The sequence below is a fragment of the Trematomus bernacchii genome, unplaced genomic scaffold (assembly GCF_902827165.1).
Source record: "Trematomus bernacchii unplaced genomic scaffold, fTreBer1.1, whole genome shotgun sequence".
NCBI classification, from domain to species: Eukaryota; Metazoa; Chordata; class Actinopteri; order Perciformes; family Nototheniidae; genus Trematomus; species Trematomus bernacchii.
This window is the reverse complement of record NW_022987655.1, coordinates 452,454-472,622: the sequence shown is the minus strand read 5'-3', so window position 1 is coordinate 472,622 and position 20,169 is coordinate 452,454. Positions and strand designations below refer to the sequence as shown.

General features: G+C 44.2%; 1 protein-coding gene across 1 annotated transcript in view; it reads right to left on the bottom strand.

Annotated features, from left to right (window-relative positions):
• Nucleotides 1-19,592, bottom strand: part of LOC117486600 (zinc finger protein 84-like) — a 113,039-nt gene extending 93,447 nt beyond the window's left edge. Inside the window, exons 1-3 of the mRNA XM_034135104.1 lie at nucleotides 19,323-19,592; nucleotides 827-1,252; nucleotides 242-553 (exon numbers count right to left, since the gene is read on the bottom strand). Of these exons, the coding sequence (XP_033990995.1) occupies nucleotides 242-553; nucleotides 827-1,252; nucleotides 19,323-19,509 (925 nt within the window). The 5' untranslated portion in view covers nucleotides 19,510-19,592. The remainder of the gene's footprint in view (nucleotides 1-241; nucleotides 554-826; nucleotides 1,253-19,322) is intronic.
• Between the last annotated feature and the right edge of the window lie 577 nt (nucleotides 19,593-20,169).

The following is a 20,169-nucleotide window of genomic DNA, read 5'->3' as shown; positions in this document are numbered from 1 at the left end:
CTTATGGCTTTGACCTGATCACCCCAGGATATTATTTCGTCACAAACACTGCAATGGAATGGTTTCTCTCCTGTGTGGTTTCTCATGTGATTCTTTAAACTTTCACTCCGCTGAAATGATTTCTCACAAACTGAGCAGCTGAATGGTTTCTCTCCCGTATGAATTCTCATGTGTTCATTTAAACTTCCTCTCTGTTTAAAAGATTTCTCACAGAATTAGCAGCTGAATGGTTTCTCTCCTGTGTGGATTATCATGTGTCTCTTTAAAAGTCTTCTCTGTGTAAAATATTTCTTACAGACTGAGCAGCTGAATGGTTTCTCTCCTGTGTGGATTCTCATGTGTTCCTTTAAACTTCCTCTCTGTGTAAAAGTGTTCTTACAGACTGAGCAGCTGAATGGTTTCTCTCCTGTGTGGATTATAACGTGCATCCTTAAACTTCCTCTCCATGTAAAAGTTTTCTTACAGACTGAGCAGCTGAATGGTCTCTCTCCTGTACTACGTCTTGAATCACTGACAGGGTCTTGTTTATATTTCTGAGAGTTTGAAACTGGTTCTCTGGTCTCCTTCCAATCTCCATTGTCAGGTTCAGAAGAGTCTTCATTGTCAGGTTCTGAAGAGTCTCCAGGGTTGTCCTCAGTCTCTGGTTGTAAATGTCTCTCTGGATCTGAGTTCCTGGCTGGTTCTGGTCCTCCACAGTCCTCTCCATCAGCTTCTGTTTCCATGTGTTCAGCTGAGCTGCTGGCTGGAGGCTCTGCCTCTCTGTTCTCCTCAGTCTGAGTTTGATGAAGCTGTGAAGACTGACGACCAACACACTTATGTCTTAGGCCTGGTTCTCTGGTCTCCTTCCAATCAGCACTGTCCTCAGTGTCAGGTTCAGAAGAGTCTCCAGGGTTGTCCTCAGTCTCTGGTTGTAAATGTCTCTCTGGATCTGAGTTCCTGGCTGGTTCTGGTCCTCCACAGTCCTCTCCATCAGCTTCTGTTTCCAGGTGTTCAGTTTGTCTTTGATGAAGCTGAGAGGACTGAGGTTTCTCTTCATCATCTTCACTCTTCACAGGGACAGGAGTGAATGTGGACTTGGTGATATCAGCCTCCTCCAGCCCTTGAAGCTGCTCTCCCTCCTGACTGCTCCGGAGTTCCTCCTGTTCCTCTTTAATGTGTGGGGGGGGCTGTGGGTTCTCCTGGTCCAGACTGGAGCTCCACTCCTGCTGCTCAGGGGGAACCTCTTCTTTAACCACCACCAGCTGCTGGACGTCTGCAGGAAACAGGAAACACATATTCAGAGAAACTGTAGAGTATTAGAATTTAAAATCTAACCACAATTAACACTTCTTTAACTTTGCAGCCCTTATACATTCCTTAAATGCTTGCCTATCATTTTTCTAAGTCCCGCCCCTTTGTTTTTCTGTTGTCTCAATAGTCTGTCAATTACACCTTTTTTCCAGATGCTCTGGAGAGTTTCAGGACAACAGGTGTTAGTACTGTAGCTGATCTAAAACGTAGTTACACTGCTTAGTTTGGACAGGGAGAGCGTGGGGCATAGTTTCTCTCAAAATTCAGCTCTTTTTCTCAAAATGTTGAAGTTGGACCAATGGGACCCGGTCATCCAATACATGTATGTCTTTGAGAAACAGCTCTTCATCACAGCTAATGAGGCTAATGAGGCTAATGATAAAAGTCAGTGACTGTAGTAGTAGTGGTAGTGGTGGTCTAATGGATAGTGAGGTGGGCTGAAGATCGGAAGGTTGTGAGTTCAAATCCCGCCAGGAAAACCACCACTAGTGTGCCCTTGAGTAAGCCCTCAGTTACTCCAGGGAGAATGTCCCTGTAATTGGTAATTGTAAGTCAGCTAAATAAAATGTAATGTAATGTAATGTAGTTGCTTCATGTAAATATTAGGGCTGCAAAAAACAATTACACACACACAGCCGTAGGGTCACAGTCCAAGCCCCCGAGTGATATGGAGTGTGGACTGCTACTTGGAGAGGTCCCAGTTCACCCTGCCGTGGTGCTCTTGAGCAAAGCACCGGACAATGCAGATGTGTGCGCTCTGCATGTGTGACCATTAAAGAGGGTTTCATCCCTCCGATTCTATTCTATAGAGCAGGGGTCGGCAACAGGCGGACCGCGGCCCGGACCCAGACGCCGACCTATACGGACCCGGACCTATAATCAATACATTAATAGGGGATTTCAATTTTGACGGGGCGATTCTATTTTAACCGCCGCCGACAGGGGGCGAAAGAGACGAGTGAGCGATACAGGGAGAGAAACACAGAAGAAGAGATGAGAGAGTGGCAGATAGAAGAGGAGAGGAAAGTGAGTGAAGAGAATAATTAGCGATACAGGGAGAGAAGCGGTGCATGTGAATACATTTTGGAATACTTTTTGGAATTATTGGTGGAAAAGTTTCCTCATAAAATGTAATATTCATTACCAGCAGAACTGTGTGCACACTGCACAGCGCTGCAGCATGTCTGTGAGGCCCCGCCCCCGCACGCAGATCAGAGAGAGATCTCTCTTTTAAAATATATAGAAACGGAGATGGTTCGATAAAATGTGCAAGATAACGTTTATGTAGCATTTCTTTATTGTCGAAATGATGACATTTCATAACGGGATCAAATCAAAGTGAATGGCCTGCTGCTGCTGAATGCATGGGGCAAGTCACTGGAAACAGTTTTAAAAGTTATTACGTCGTTTCAGATAATAAATAATAATGGTAATTCATTCTATTTAGGGGCGCCTTTCAAAGCACCCAAGGACACCTGACAATTCATAACATATTCTAAGGAAAGGTTTAAGAGAGTACAAATAATGCAGTCCGGGTGATGTTTTTGATGTGGGCTGCAGATGAGAGGGAGCTGTCCAGAATGACACCAAGATGTTGTGTTTGAGTTGTGCTCTTGATAAGCCATTAAAACAGTAAAATAAGTGTCTCCTGTTCACCAACACATACCCATCTGTTATGGAAAAATAAAGTATTCTAAAAGTAATCTGAATACGTTACTTTTTTAAGACCCGTAACTTAACTGTATTCGGATTACTTTCAGAGCCATGTATTCAGTAACCGATTACATTTACAAAGTAACCCTCCCAACCCTGATTAAAAGTGCCAAAACGCCACTATGAGACAAAACACAAAGTGTTTGACCAAACATTCCCTCTCAAGTCAGAACTGAGGTCACAAAAAATAAGCAGTCTCGGAGCCCAATATGATCAGTCCACCAGGATCAAAATTAAAACTAAATATGGTTCCAGGGCAGGCTAACCGAGGCTAACCGAGGCTAACCAATGAGCACCTGCATGTGTGTATGAGAATGGCCCTGACACCATTTCAGCCCAGATTTAAACTCCGGGCAGGACAAGCTCCAGCTCAATTCTTGCACTGAATAAAACAAAGTGAGTGAGGGACTGCAATATAAGAGGGAAAGAAAGAGAAACTTTAAAACTGTTCAATTGTTATGATGTGTAAAGACTGATATGTTCTATAATCGTCTGAAACTGTTAAGTCATGATGTGAAACGGTTAACAAAGCTATTTTATTTATTTTTCTATTTTATTTTTAAATGCAGCCAGAGAGGAACATTACACATATCCACAGTATTTACTGTATATCTGTATCAATGTTAATTGACAATAAATATTGTTGTTTTTGAATTGTACTTTCTTTATTTGATTGGCAGTCAGTTGTTGATTACATGCAGACGTTGATAAAGCTACAGGCTACTTCAATATATATCACACTAATTCATAAAGCAACTTAGACATTTTGATGTTCCGGACCTTTGCATGGGGAGATTTTCTCTATCTGGACCTCGTTGAATTTTAGTTGAATACCCCTGATCTAGAGGGTGTGTGCCAATTCTAGAGGCATCACACTACTCAGGCTTCGCGGGAAAGTTTACTCTAAGGTACTCGAACCTCAGATTGAGGAGAACAATGCGGATTCCGTCCTGGTCGTGGAACGACGGATCAGCTTTTTACTCTCGCAAGGGGGGGCCTGGGAGTGGGCTTATATGGTCTACATGTGTTTTATAGATTTGGAGAAGGCGTATGACCGGGTTCCCAGGGAGATACTGTGGGAGGTGCTGCAGGAGTATGGGGTGAGGGGGTCTCTGCCATCCAATCTCTGTACTCCCAAAGCGAGAGCTGTGTCCGGGTCCTCGGCAGTGAGTCAGACCCATTTCCACAACCGAGTGTGAAGCGGCTGGGATGAGGATCAGCACCTCCAAATCTGAGGCCATGGTTCTCAGCAGGAAACCGATGGACTGTCCACTCCATTCCAAGTAGGGAATGAGTCCTTACCCCAAGTGAAGGAGTTCAAGTATCTCGGGGTCTTGTTCTCGAGTGAGGGAACAATGGAGCATGAGATGGGCCGGAGAATCGGAGCAGCGGGAGCGGTACTGCAGTCTCTTTACCGCACCGTTGTGACGAAAAGAGAGCTGAGCCAGAAGGCAAAGCTCTCTGTCTACCGGGCCATTTCCGTTCCTACGCTCACCTATGGTCATGAAGGATGGGTCATGACCGAAAGAACGAGATCGCGGATACAATCGGCCAAGATGGTTTTCTCCGCAGGGTGGCTGGCGTCTCCCTTAGGGATAAGGTGAGAAGTTCAGTCATCCGGGAGGGACTCGGAGTTGAACCGCTCGTCCTTCGCGTCGAAAGGAGCCAGTTGAAGTGGTTTGGGCACCTAATAAGGATGCTACCTGGGCGCCTCCCTAGGGAGGTGTTCCAGGCACGTCCAGCTGGGAGGAGACCAAGGGGTAGACCTCGGACCAGGTGGAGGGATTATATCTCTACCTAGGACCAGGTGGAGGGATTATATCTCTACCTAAAACCAGGTGGAAGGATTATATCTCTACCTAGGACCAGGTGGAGGGATTATATCTCTACCTAGGACCAGGTGGAGGGATTATATCTCTACCTAGGACCAGGTGGAAGGATTATATCTCTACCTAGGACCAGGTGGAAGGATTATACCTCTTCTCTGGCTTGGGAGCTCCTTGAATCCCCCAGTCAGAGCTGGTTGATGTGAAAGGGAAGTTTGGGGCTCTCTGCTGGAACTGCTACCTCCGCGACCCGACCACGGATAAGCGGGAGAAGATGGAGAAAACGTCAAAAACTGTAGAAGATATCAAAAATCTGAATACAAGTTTAATAGGTGAATGTATTGTGACCATTTTAAAGATGGAACGAAGTCTCTAGCTGAAAGTATGTGGAAGGAGTAGCATTGGGCTTACGGTGTAGGTAAAAGAGGATTTGAACGGTGCTCCCATTGAGTTACATGTTAAAAAAATAGTTTAAAAAGCTGAATATTTTTTAAAGTTGAAAAAGTTTAGAACAAATGTAAAGTGGACCTATCATGCAAAATGCACTTTTGTACGTCTTTTATATGTGTCCCCGGTGTTTCAGGGAACTCACCAAGTGTCAGAAAATACAACCCTCTCTCTGTTCCTCCGTACCCAAATCTTTTAAAAACGGGGCTACACCGAGCGGATACAGATTCCATCCGAGCTGACGTCAGCCCGGAATAGTGGGAGGTGACGCTCCGCCTACATGGGCAACGCTTCCCCTATCATGGGAATGAGAGGTTGGGCCACGTCCACGGGCCGGCCAACCTCTCATTGCCATATAGCAGGGGTCGGCAACCTTTTTGATATGAAGTGCCATTAAAAAAAAAAATTGTTATCAGCGTGCCAATGATCGAGAATTATCAACGGGGGGGGGGGGGGGGGGTGTAGGAGCTTGACGCTCGTGAACTATCAACAGGAGGGCGGGGGGGCCCTCGCTGCGGGGAAGCAGTGTGTGGACCTGTCAGCGCAACTTACATGATACCGAATTTAACAAACACATTTAAATAATTGGTTTAAACGGCATAATAATAAGGACGATCGTCCGTTCTGTGATTCTCCAGAACACACATGTTATGATATTAGGGTCATGCAGAGTGAGATGAGATCGCTGTCCCTTTAAGAGAGAGAGAGAGGGGTGTGGCGTGTGCATGTGTGTATGTTTCTGGAAGTGAAACGAGGCAGCAGAAAAACAGAGGTCTGTGATGTATTTTGTGAAACAGAAGAACAGCTAAATAAATGCAACAGCGGCAGAAAGTCACCTGGAATTAAACAGAGCAGGGCTGCGCTGCGTGCATGGCTTCCTTCTGCAGGTAACGGGGAGACGCGCTCTGGCGGCGGTCTCGTTCAGGATCCGAAAATACAATTTAAATATTTTGCACACTTATTCCACTTATTCCTAGTGTGCCACTGGTTACGGTGCCGCATGCCAATGCTGGCACGCGTGCCAGGGGTTGCCGACCCCTGCCATATAGGCTGTCGGCAGGCTGAATCTCTCCGAGTCGCATCTGTGTTATTTGCCAGCATGTCTAAGGCAGTGAAAAGTTGTGCTGTTGTTGGCTGCAAAAATCGGGACAAGGGACTGCATGCAATGCCATGCCTGTGTGACCCACACAAAGTGTAATCACAATTGTATGTGTATAATTAATATGATTTAATATGACCTGTTTAACAATGGACAGCAGGGGGCAGTAGATGGCAGGGTATCACTGCCGCAAAGGGGTTGGTTATTATTTACGCGTCTGCCGTAAATGTCTGACGCGATGACGGAGCTGTCGTTAGCTTGTCATTCTGGCAAGACCCGCCAAACGAGCAGTAAAAGGCATTCTCTGCTCATCATTTCTCCTGTTCTACAGGTCAGTAATGTGTACAGATTGTCACAAATGTTATAAATCGCAATGTCTTAAGTTTGAAGTGATGTTTAGATGTTGTTTATTATGTTTAATGCCGCGTAGAAGACCACCTCGTGGTGTCTGTGTGTGTATGTGTAATGGCGGTCGCTATTTAGATGTAAGACCACCTCGTGGTGGCTGTGTGTATGTATAATGGCGGTTGCTATTTAGATGTAGTAGACTCACGCTCCCTGATGAAAGTGAATGCAAGTTAATTGTTTATAGCTCCTGTGCACTTTATTAGCTACCTATTTTCAGTGTTTATATTCCAAATGACAAGGTGTGTTCTGTATTATCGATAGCCTATGTGCAGTCGTTCTTTAATTATTGTAAATGCTTGTTAGATGCTAATGCTAGCACATTTTAGACTAATGCTAATAGTTATCCTGAAAAGGTACTTAACAGTACATTCTTATTTTTAGTCATGAAGTTAATGACATTTGGTTATAGACAAATGTGTTTATTTTGAATACTTCAAGCATGTTAAAAGTATATTTTGAAGACATGAACATATAAACATGTGTTTATATTGAGAGTAGGAAAAGGGCAAGAACAATTGTGTTTTGTTTTGTGCCAATTGTGAATAAATTCTGGCAAGACCCGCCAAACGAGCAGTAAAAGGCATTCTCTGCTCATCATTTCTCCTGTTCTACAGGAACATAATCTGTCATCGCGCCCTGCATAGTGGGGCCTGCTACAGATTCTTGGGGGCTCGTCCGGGATCAGCATCGTTTGAGACGACCATATGCTGATCCAGAGATATTGGACCTAAGGACCGGACTGACGACGTGTTGCCGGAGTGAAGGTGCTTCCAGTTAGCGACTCAAGAGGTAGAGAGACCAGGTTAAAGGGGATCTACGCCTAGGAGTGCAGAACTGTTTGCCACAGTTGCCCACAACACACAGGATGGCTGACAACGAGAGGAAGAGACTAAGCTGGTCCATCAAGAAAAGACTTCATCAGTTAACAGCAGATGAAGCGTATGAAGTTGCCACACACCTCGACCCAGTGGAAGGACTTGACTCATCAGAGCTAAACAGGGACGACGAGGAGGGCTGTGTTAAGTATATTGCTGCGAATATGAACAGTGAGACTCTACTAAACCTAGAAGATGAGGGAATGTCAATGTTGTTGTGTCTACAAGATACTGTTGATTTGATTATTGCAAACCGTAGCAGGGGTACAGTGAGTTCCAAAGAGGGTGAAATTGATACTTCTGTTAAGTCACCTCTGATGTTATCTGCTGATGTTAACGCTAACCAACCACTTGAGCCATTAGACAATCCAACTGAGACTGGCATTCATGACACGGACATACAGAAACTGTTAAGGGGCTTAAAGGAGGTGCAAAACAAACTTCAACACGGTGTCACCACACCTAGTTCAGATACACCGCAACCTCACTCTAGCCAACCCAGTGAGCAGCATATACCTAACTCACCACATACATCTACAGAAGGACTCTCTAATACCACCCGAGAGAGCATGATTTCCCTTAAAGATCTTTCACTTCTGCATAGGAGGGAGTTTAAGATTCATGGAGGGCAGATAACTGACACTTCATCAGACATTAGCTTTAACAGCTTATGTAAACAGATTGAGGAAGGCTGCAGAGAGCAACACACTGACGACGAGATCATTAGAGGGGTGTTACGCATAATAAAGGGTGGAAACTTTAAAGACATGCTTACAAACAAGGAAGATCTTACAGTCACGGAGCTGAAGAGTTTCCTGCAGTCCCACCTTGGCGAGAAGAGCAGCACAGAGCTCTTCCAGGAATTGATGTGTACTAGACAGCATGAAAATGAAGCTCCACAGCAATTCTTATACCGCATGATAGGACTGAAACAAAAAATAATGTTCACCTCCAGGCAGGCAAATGCACTTATTAAGTATGATGCGTCTACACTGAAGGGTGTGTTTTTGAATGCAGTCTATCAAGGCATGGGAGAGAGACATGAGGATGTCAGACGGGAGCTGAAACCACTGCTTGCTGACCCCACTGTGTCTGATGAAGCTCTGTTAAGGCAGGTTATCAAGACTACAATGGAAGAAAGTGAAAGAAAGCGCAGACTGGGACGCAGTTCCAACCGCAAATTGACTCAAGCACACAGCATACTCGCTGAACCTGAAGAAATACTCAGCAGTGTGGGAGAGACTCAAATCAAAAGTAAGGATAAGGTCATCCAGAGATTGAGTGCTCAGGTTGAGGCTTTAACACAGGCAATGGAAACACTGAAACAGCTATCAACAACGACCCAGGTGCCTGAGGGGCTACATCAAACCACCCACCAGTGTTGCTCGGACAAAACCAGACCAGAGAAGAAGACCAGGAGACCGTATGGGTGCCCACAATGCATAGCTCAGGCTCAACCAAACTGTAGCCACTGCTTTTTCTGTGGGGAGGAGGGTCATCGTGCTATAGGCTGCTTGAAAAGACAGAAGCAGGCGGGAAACGGGCGCAGGTCAGAGCAACGGGACGACCACTGACCGACCCAAAGGACAAGTCCCACCCCCAGGAGGTTACAGCAGCAAGACAAAGCACTGGTCGTACACCTATCAACTCGCAGAAAAATAACGAACAACACCCAATCAAAAAGATAGCTCCGCTAATTGGCCGAAAGTCGCTATTGAGATGTAGCATGAACGGTTACCCCATAACCGCTCTTTTAGACTCGGGGGCCAATGTAAGCATAATAGACAGTGCTTGGAAAGACAGATACTTACCTGGACAAGATATTAGACCCCTCAGTGAACTCATGGAGGATGATCTCTACGTGACGGCTGTCACAGGAGATGCAGTACCTTATGAAGGATGGATTGAAGTGGTAGTAAACCTGCAGGGAAACGATGATCCAGACTTATCTATTCGAGTGCCTTTCCTAGTGAGTCGAATAAAAATAGACAGACCAATAGTTGGTTTTAATGTCATCCAGGAACTCTTTAGGAGTCATGAAAGTAGACCCAAAGTGATATCTATCCTTGTCAACTTGCTTACTGGTGCTTTGGAGACTGACAGTGCTATGGCAGAAGCTATGGTGAGTTTCATAAAGACTGAGCAAAAACAGGAACAACAGAGTGCTGCAGTAAAGATAGGCAGGAAAGAAGTCACTATTTATCCTGGCCAGGTAGCTTATATTAAGTGCAGGGTACCAGTAGATATTAGTGAATCCGACTCACTTGTGCTTTTCGAACCCAATCTAGAAGCTACACCACTGGCACAGCTGAGTGTTGGAGAAGGACTAATGGCGATCCAACAGACAGAGAGACCTTTCGTAAAGGTGCCTGTGTCAAACCATTCCAGAAGTGCTGTGACTCTGCCCAGCTGTACTGTTCTAGGCAACATCGAAACCATTGATAGAGTGATAGAGACAGACAACCCAAGCAGCAAGGACAATCAAGCCCAGGCAAATATAGCCAGTTCTTCCACATCACCACACTCTAACAGTGACAAATCCACTTCTGCACTGTGGCACCCACCTGTGGATGTCAGCCACCTGAGTGATGAGCAACAGATGAAGGTGGAACAGATGTTACACGAGGAATCGGCAGCCTTTGCTAAAGATGATGGGGACATAGGTTGCATTCCCAGCCTGCAAATGTCCATCAACTTAAAGGACAACATCCCAGTTCAGCGCACATACAGTGCAGTGCCCAAGCCCCTTTATAAAGAGGTTAAAGAGTACATCCAAGACCTGCTTGTAAAAGGGTGGATAGTTAAGTCCAAATCTCCGTACTCAGCTCCTGTAGTCTGCGTCAGGAAAAAGGATGGGTCCCTAAGGTTATGCATCGATTATAGAATGTTAAACCAGAAAACAGTACCAGACCGTCACCCATTGCCTCGTATCCAGGAACTCATCGACACCCTAAAAGGCCAAAGCTGGTTCAGCATTTTAGACCAAGGCAAGGCCTACCACCAGGGCTACATTGCTGAAGGATCCAGACACATGACGGCGTTCATCACCCCTTGGGGGCTGTATGAGTGGGTGAGGATACCTTTTGGACTCTCCAACGCCCCTGCTGCTTTTCAGCGCAGCATGGAGGAAATGTTGGACTCTCTGCGTGACAACTGCTGTATCCCTTACCTCGATGACATCCTCTGCTACTCCGACTCCTTCACTAGCCATGTTGAGGGAGTACGTCAAGTCCTGAGAGCCTTGCAGTCCCATGGTGTCAAGCTTAGACCAACAAAGTGTGAGCTGTTTCAGAAAGAGGTCAGGTATGTTGGGAGGCTGGTCTCTGCAGACGGTGTCAGGATTGACCCAAAAGACATTGATGCCATCACATCCCTGAAAGAGAAGAGGCCAAGCACAGTTGGAGAAGTGCGGAAGTTACTGGGTTTCTTAAGCTACTATAGAGCCTATATTCAAAACTTCTCAAGCATTGCCAAACCAGTTTATGATCTGTTAAAAATTAAAGGAAGCTCTACCGTGACCCAGGGGAAACATAAGGTTGGAAAAGGAGCTCAGCTGCCCTCAAGGACACCTGTCCTGTGGACTGATGATCACCAAAGGATCCTTGAACAGCTGATTGACACACTTTCACACCCACCTGTGTTGGCCTATCCGGATTTCGAACTGCCATTTGTGCTTCACACTGACGCCTCTCAGCAGGGACTCGGCGCTGTGTTGTATCAACGACAGGATGGAAAATTGAGAGTCATCGCCTATGGTTCAAGAACTCTGTCTCCCGCTGAGAAGAATTACAACATGCACTCAGGGAAACTCGAGTTTCTTGCTCTTAAGTGGGCGATATGTGTGAAATTTAGGGATTACCTGTTCTATGCACCCCATTTCACAGTATACACAGACAATAATCCCCTCACATACATGATGAGTACTGCCAAGCTGAATGCTGTGGGCCACCGATGGGTAGGTGAGCTAGCAGACTTTAGGTTTGATGTCAAATACAGGCCAGGAAGAGTGAACATAGACGCAGACACGCTCTCTCGTCTCCCTCTTGACATTGACACCTACGTCAGAGAGTGTACTGAAGAACTCACAAGAGAAACCATCCAAACCACATGGGATGGCTGTGAGTCTGCAAAGAGGCAGGATGTTGCTTATGTTGCTGCATTGGACCTAGCTTCATGCTCAGAGTCACCTGTGAATGTGTCACCCCTTACCATTGACCACAGTGAGCTAGTCAATGCCCAAAGGGAGGACCATGCAATCGGTGAGCTTATCAAACTTAAAGAGGCAAAGGCAGTATTGACCAATGAGGACAGGAAGAGAGCCAGTGGTACGCTCAGAAAGCTCATGCACGAGTGGGGAAAACTGCACATGGAAAATCAACTGTTGTACCGGACAGCCAGTCAGCGGCAGCAGCTCGTCTTACCATCACGATACCACCCCCTGGTACTAAAGCATCTCCATGACGACATGGGACATGTTGGGGCTGAGAGGGTCATCCACCTGGCTCGAGACCGTTTCTACTGGCCTTTCATGAAAAAGGACATTGAAACCTATGTAACCAGAAAGTGCCCCTGTATCAAACAAAAGAAACCTGTGACACACGTCAGAGCACCAATGGGCAGCATCACTTCATCTGCACCACTTGAGCTTGTGTCTATAGACTATATGCACCTGGAAACTAGCAAAGGGGGCTACGAGTACATTTTAGTAGTTATTGACCATTTTACCAGATTTGCTCAAGTCTACGCAACAAAAAATAAATCTGGCAGAACAGCTGCTGAAAAAATCTATAATGACTTCATTCCAAGATTCGGCTACCCGGCCAGGTTGCACCACGACCAAGGCAGAGAGTTCGAAAATGACCTGTTCAAGACCCTGAGGCATCTGGCTGGAGTTGCTCATTCGAGGACAACCCCATACCACCCCCAAGGAAACCCAGCTGAGAGGTTCAATAGAACACTGCTCCAAATGTTGAGGACCCTGGGAGAAACAGAAAAGAGCAACTGGAAAGACCACTTACCCCTGGTTGTACATGCATACAACTGCACCCGGCATGAGGCAACAGGCTTTTCACCCCACTACCTCATGTTTGGACGGCACCCGTGTCTCCCAGTAGATTTAATGTTTGGTCTGTCAGCCAAAGGTCAGACTGAAACAACACAGGGCTATGCTAAGAAATGGGCTCTGAGAATGAAAGAGGCTTACCGGATTGCATCTGAAAACAGTCAACACTCCAGTGCAAGAAACAAGAAGTACTACGACTGTCACATCAAGGGAGTTGTGCTCCAACCGGGTGATAGAGTCCTAGTCCGCAACATGAGTGAGAGAGGTGGACCTGGAAAATTGAGGTCCTACTGGGAACAAACTGTGTATGTCGTCAAAGAACAAGTTGGTGACATTCCTGTGTACAAAGTGTGCTCTGAGACAGGTGGTCATAAGATCCGTACCCTCCATCGAAATCTCCTACACGTTGTCAATGACCTACCTGTAAACTTGCCTGAACCAACAGGAAATCTGCTACCACCTAGAGGGAAGAGCAAGAGTCATCATGTTGAGAAACAACGACAGAGAGAGACATCACAAAGCAGTGACTCAGAAAACTCTGATGATGAGGCACCTAGAGTACGATACTGGCTAAGAGTACCCCCACAAGCTGGACTTCACTCACAGAATGTTGAACCTAGCTCTGGATCTCAGCAAAACACAGACGGTCGGAAAAGGGTACCTGAACCACATAGATATAGAGTGCCATTGAGATATCATATACCAGAACAACATCGAGTTGTTACACCTGAGAGAGAAACCAGACAAGAACCACCAGAAGAACGGACTGATGAGGAAGACCTGCCTGTGGATTCTGAAGCACCGGAAGAGCATGAGGATGTACAAGTACCCTATGGCTATGACCGACCTGTGACACCTCAGGATGAGCCAGTGAGGAAATCCACACGGGACAGGAGACCTCCTCAAACGCTGACATATGACTCCCTTGGTCAGCCATCCTCCAGATCATGTGGGCCTACAGACCCAGCGGGACTATATACTGTACAAGCCCTGCCATTCTGGGGAATGCAGCCCCTTCCTATGCCACATTACACTACACACCAGACACTGCCTTACACTACACACCAGACACTGCCTTACACTACACACCAGACACTGCCTTACACTGTAATGCTGCCATACATACATGCATATTGAGAAGGAAAGATTGTTACACCCACTCTCATACATATTTGTATTCACCTGTACATTTAAAGAAGTGCCCTTGTGAGAGTGTGTATAAGTGTTTTAAGTTCAAAGAGAAGGGGCACAAGTTAAGAGGTTGATGGTTAATGTCGGGAGCCATTTTTCTTTGTCGGGGAGTGTGTGACCCACACAAAGTGTAATCACAATTGTATGTGTATAATTAATATGATTTAATATGACCTGTTTAACAATGGACAGCAGGGGGCAGTAGATGGCAGGGTATCACTGCCGCAAAGGGGTTGGTTATTATTTACGCGTCTGCCGTAAAATGTCTGACGCGATGACGGAGCTGTCGTTAGCTTGTCATTCTGGCAAGACCCGCCAAACGAGCAGTAAAAGGCATTCTCTGCTCATCATTTCTCCTGTTCTACAGGTCAGTAATGTGTACAGATTGTCACAAATGTTATAAATCGCAATGTCTTAAGTTTGAAGTGATGTTTAGATGTTGTTTATTATGTTTAATGCCGCGTAGAAGACCACCTCGTGGTGTCTGTGTGTGTATGTGTAATGGCGGTCGCTATTTAGATGTAAGACCACCTCGTGGTGGCTGTGTGTATGTATAATGGCGGTTGCTATTTAGATGTAGTAGACTCACGCTCCCTGATGAAAGTGAATGCAAGTTAATTGTTTATAGCTCCTGTGCACTTTATTAGCTACCTATTTTCAGTGTTTATATTCCAAATGACAAGGTGTGTTCTGTATTATCGATAGCCTATGTGCAGTCGTTCTTTAATTATTGTAAATGCTTGTTAGATGCTAATGCTAGCACATTTTAGACTAATGCTAATAGTTATCCTGAAAAGGTACTTAACAGTACATTCTTATTTTTAGTCATGAAGTTAATGACATTTGGTTATAGACAAATGTGTTTATTTTGAATACTTCAAGCATGTTAAAAGTATATTTTGAAGACATGAACATATAAACATGTGTTTATATTGAGAGTAGGAAAAGGGCAAGAACAATTGTGTTTTGTTTTGTGCCAATTGTGAATAAATTCTGGCAAGACCCGCCAAACGAGCAGTAAAAGGCATTCTCTGCTCATCATTTCTCCTGTTCTACAGGAACATAATCTGTCATCGCGCCCTGCATAGTGGGGCCTGCTACACCTGGAAAAACAGAAGAATCTGTGGCTGGACTTCATTTTCAAGGGGAATGTGCCAGAACACCTCGGCAAATGTCTGCTTGTGTGTTCTAAACATTTTACCTCGGACATGTTTGAGAACTTCACTCAAGTGAAAAAAGGATACGACTCCAATCTAAGGCTAAAAACTGGATCAATACCAACCCTCCGGGATGGATTGGAAGCTGTAAGTTTTTCCATCTTAATGTTTGCATTCCTTTTTATTTAGCGGTGTTTTTCCTGATAAAGTTATCTCTACTACGTAGCTTGTAGCATGTAGCTTGTAGCATGTAGCTTCGCCGTATCAATGTCGCCTCAAACCCAAACTGTAATCGGTTGGGTGTTTATATGGTTTTTGTGCAAACTTCCCTGCTTTGTTGTGGAAGCCCCCCAGGCAGTCCAGAGACAGTTACCGGACGCCCCCCAGGCAGTCCAGAGACAGTTACCGGACGCCCCCCAGGCAGTCCAGAGACAGTTACCGGACGCCCCCCAGGCAGTCCAGAGACAGTTACCGGACGCACCCCTCACACTGTAACGTCATTAGTCACGCGCAGCGCGTGACTGGTCATAAACAGACTTTCAGCGAGTGAACGGGTCGCTGTGTGTTCCGCGTTGTGCGTGTATGAAACTGTAAGTGTTGTTACTGTGGCATAAGCACCTGTTTGTATCTATATGTTTGCATTTTGTATGTAAATAACAGTTTACACACAATAATCGGCGTAGTATATATATTGTTTACAGTACTTATTTGCCGTAAGTGTGACTGCCTGTTAAATGTTCAGTAGTTTCACTTTCTGTCCGCTGTGACTGTTGATATAATTATATTTGGTATGTACGATCGCCATATATGTCCAGTCTCGTGCTACTGCGGTGAGCTGTGTATAACTTTATGCCTCAGTAAGCCGCCATTATCACGTGTTAAAACACTTGCACTTGTTGCGGTCAAGTGAGCCCTCTTGCAGGCATTTCTGGTATTGTTTACCATGCAGCTGACTGTTCCAGCATTTATGTGTATGTACTGTTCCTAGCAGGAAATCGTAATGTAACTATTAGGATTAATATTTCTGTTTATTTATATTTCCTAGATAACCACAACATAACAAACGAACATCCTGTAACACCATAACTCCTGTGAACAATTAAAGTTTGGATATCTACACCCCCTGGATTGCTGCAATCTTTCTGACAGAAGATTTTGGCCAGACTTGTATACACCAGCATTCTTTATTCATAATTTCACAGTTTTGTAACATTTTATTTCATTTTGTAAGCTCCGCAGTCTTTTCTATTTAAACTATCAGGCATTTGCTAACCTGTTCAGACATACTGCTGTAATGGCGATCTGTGTGAAGGCTGTAAAGCTACGCCCTAGCCGATAACACAATTATTTATTCTCCTATTTATTAGTATTTTTTATCCTCTAAAATCATATTGAGTAAATTATAACAAATGTAATCTTCTGTAGGTAAGTGCCGTTTTTTCCAGCGTTTTATGTAAAAGCTTTTGTGATTGTAGTCTATAAGAATTATCAAATATCACCGATCTGTAAGCTAAGCTAAGCTACGCGAATGAGACGTGATGTGATTCAGCAGTCTTTATTATCATCTAAAATCATATTGAGTAAAACAACAACACACGTAATCTTCTGTAGCCAAGTGCCGTTTTTTGCAGCGTTATATGTAAAAGCTTTTGTGATTGTAGTCTGTAAGAATTATTAAATATCACCGATCAGTAAGCTAAACTACGCTATGCTATTGGGACGTGATTTGATTCAGCAGTATTTATTACTTGTTTGCGCACATGATTATACATATGTGTGTGTGTGTGCACGACTAAGGATACAACAGTGTGTGTGTATGTGTGCGCAATTGTTGCAAGGAGGGGGGAAAAACACAACGCTGCACAGCTCCGTTGATGGGACTTGGCTAATTAGCGGCTAGCACTCATTACAGTCTGTCTACTGAGCTCAGCCCCTCTCCAACACATCAGCTTTGCTAAATAGACAGCGTTAGCCCCCATCTTTTGGGATTTCAGATTATAATTATCCAAATAGTATTTTCTCAGCCTGAATACTAAATTGAGATGATTTTGTTCCAACTGTTTCTTCTATACAGGCCAGCACCTCACATACTACCAGCGGAAAACCTGTGATGATAGATGATAGATTCTGCATGTCAGACTGACCCACCGAAACTGCATACTGTATTTTTTTATGGGTTCAATGGACTGTTGATTTTGACAATAAAGTTCCGACAGTTTATATAAAATGTGTCAGATTTCCTCTCGTATTAACAGCAAGCATGGTAACATGACGCTCGTGCCGGGGCCGTGCCTCACCCCCCCCCATCTTCTGCAGGGGGGCGTGGTCAGCTGCAGCTCATTTGCATTAAAGCTACGTCACAGAATCAGCCCTTGCAAAAACAGGGCTGGAATAGAGCGAATAGAGCAAAATGAGGCATGGCTAAAATGCATGATCTGTTTGGTATTTTGAAAAAAAAACTTCACAGACATGTTTTATATAGGTATGGCCCTACAATATACTTTTCAAATATAGCATGATAGGAACACTTTAAAGTTTCCCATCATGTGCTGAAAAGGCTGAATATTATGATATTTGAATGGTTTCTGTAGCTGAAAGTATGCGGAGGTGTGTGTTCTTCTTAACCTGTTGAAAGAGGTGTCAACCATCAAACGGTCAGAAAGAGGTGTCAACCATCAAAATCGAGCAAGGGGGGCCAGAGATATGGAGAGAAAAAAACATTTTCACCCAAATCACCTCAGAGGTGGGGTGGTTTTGGCTAAACCTCTCTAAAAAGGTCAAATGTCACTTGTTTTGCATCAGTCTTGATACAAGGTACTTATTATATGTTGTACTTTGGATTCCTAAAGCTTTTAGTCTACTAACCCATCATCCAAGGGTAGTTTTCACTATCTGTAAAAAATAATTTTTGGACGGACACTATAATTTACAGTTTTTTACTATGTAAAATCTGAGTTTTCTTTAAAATAAAAAACATTTATATTGATTCTGACTTTTCTACATCCAACTCACAGATGTAACCTTGCTTTGATAAAAGAAATTATGCATATAACCCTTTTAGAAGTTAAGTTGTAGTCATTTGTTTTGGGCATGTCATTTTCGAGCCTGAAACATGAAAAACAGGCTTGGTGCTTAACAGGTTAAGAAGTTTTTTTTAAGAAGAAGTTGATTTTTAAAACAAATTGTATTTACATTTGTTTTAACTATACACACACACCCTGCAAAAGAGTTGGAAAAACCCTAATACATTACAATAACCAAGATTTTCATGACTACCAAAATAAATATCATTTGAAACATATTACCCATTTAAAAACATCCCCCTTTACACACTTTAAAAACAAAGACTACACCTAATTTTTTTAATTTAAATAATAGAGAGTCCTTCTCCCCCAGTGAGCACAGAACCTGCCCAACAGCCCACACATCCAGAAACCCCTGCAGATGATTAATCAGCATGTAGTACGCCAGCTCCACCAGGATTTTAGGAACTTCCCCTTGATTCTATTGGCTCCAACGGTTAAAAAGAGATGTCATTCATCAAAATCAAACGAGGGGGGCCAGAGATATGGAAAATGCACCCAAATGACCCCAGAAGTGGGTTTTTTTCTTCTAAATCTCTCTAGAAAGGTCAAATTTAACTTGTTTTGCATCAATCTTGATACAGGGTACTTATTATATGTTATAGTTCGGATTCCTAAAGCTTTTAGTCTACTAACCCATCATTCAAGGGTAGTTTTCACTATAAGTAAAAAAAGATTTTGGACGGACACTATAATTTACATTTTTTTACTATGTTCAATCAGAATTTACATTAAAATAAAAATAAATCTATATTGATTCTGACTTTTACATCCAACTCACAGGTTTATCATTACTTTAAGAATAAAGATTATTAATTTAACCCTTTTAGAAGGGAATGGTCATTTGTTCTGGGAATGTCATTTTCGAGCCTGAGACCTGAAAAACAGGCTCAGGGCTAAACAGGTCAAAGCCTGCATCAGAGGAAGAAGACAGAGAGAAAGAACAGACAGGTAAACACAGCAGAGAGGAGACACCCAGTGTTGCATGATCATGTTGACATTATTTAGACATTTTCAGTTTCTTCGCTCTTTTGCTTTCTTTCAAACCTTTTTTCATAGCAGTTACATGCTTCCTGAGACGATAGCATTTATTTTCATCCAACAGGTCTATCCCTACAACTTTCTGAAGAGTGCTCACTATAAAGAGAGAGTGAATAAAGAGGGAACATACCTGCTCTGTGGATCTGAAGCTGAGGCTGTAAAACAGCGTCCAGTAGTTTCCGGTGTCTCTCGTTCTCCTGTTTTGAACGAGACAGTTCCTCCTCGTACTCTGCTATCGTTCTTTCAAACAGAACAAAGATGTCTTCAGCAGCCGCAGTGAGTCGCTGCTTCACCAACGAGAGCAGCACAACACTCATGTTTACTAAATCACCACTTCCTGTTAGACACACTGTTTATCCGTGTGCTTCAGTCTCTGTTAAACACACTGTTTCTCCGCGTGCTTCAGTCTCTGTTAAACACACCGTTTCTCCGTGTGCTTCAGTCTCTGTTAAACACACCGTTTCTCCGTGTGCTTCAGTCTCTGTTAGACACACCTTTTCTCCGTGTGCTTCAGTCTCTGTTAAACACACCGTTTCTCCGTGTGCTTCAGTCTCTGTTAAACACACCGTTTCTCCGCGTGCTTCAGTCTCTGTTAAACACACTGTTTCTCCGTGTGCTTCAGTCTCTGTTAAACACACTGTTTCTCCGTGTGCTTCAGTCTCTGTTAAACACACCGTTTCTCCGCGTGCTTCAGTCTCTGTTAAACACACTGTTTCTCCGTGTGCTTCAGTCTCTGTTAAACACACCGTCTCTCCGTGTGCTTCAGTCTCTGTTAAACACACCGTCTCTCCGTGTGCTTCAGTCTCTGTTAGACACACCGTCTCTCCGTGTGCTTCAGTCTCTGTTAAACACACTGTTTCTCCGTGTGCTTCAGTCTCTGTTAAACACACTGTTTCTCTCTGAAGCTTCCTGAGCTGCTGTTCAGCTGGACGGCAGGAAGCAGAGGTTTGGGAGGATGATGTCTCTGATGCTGTTTA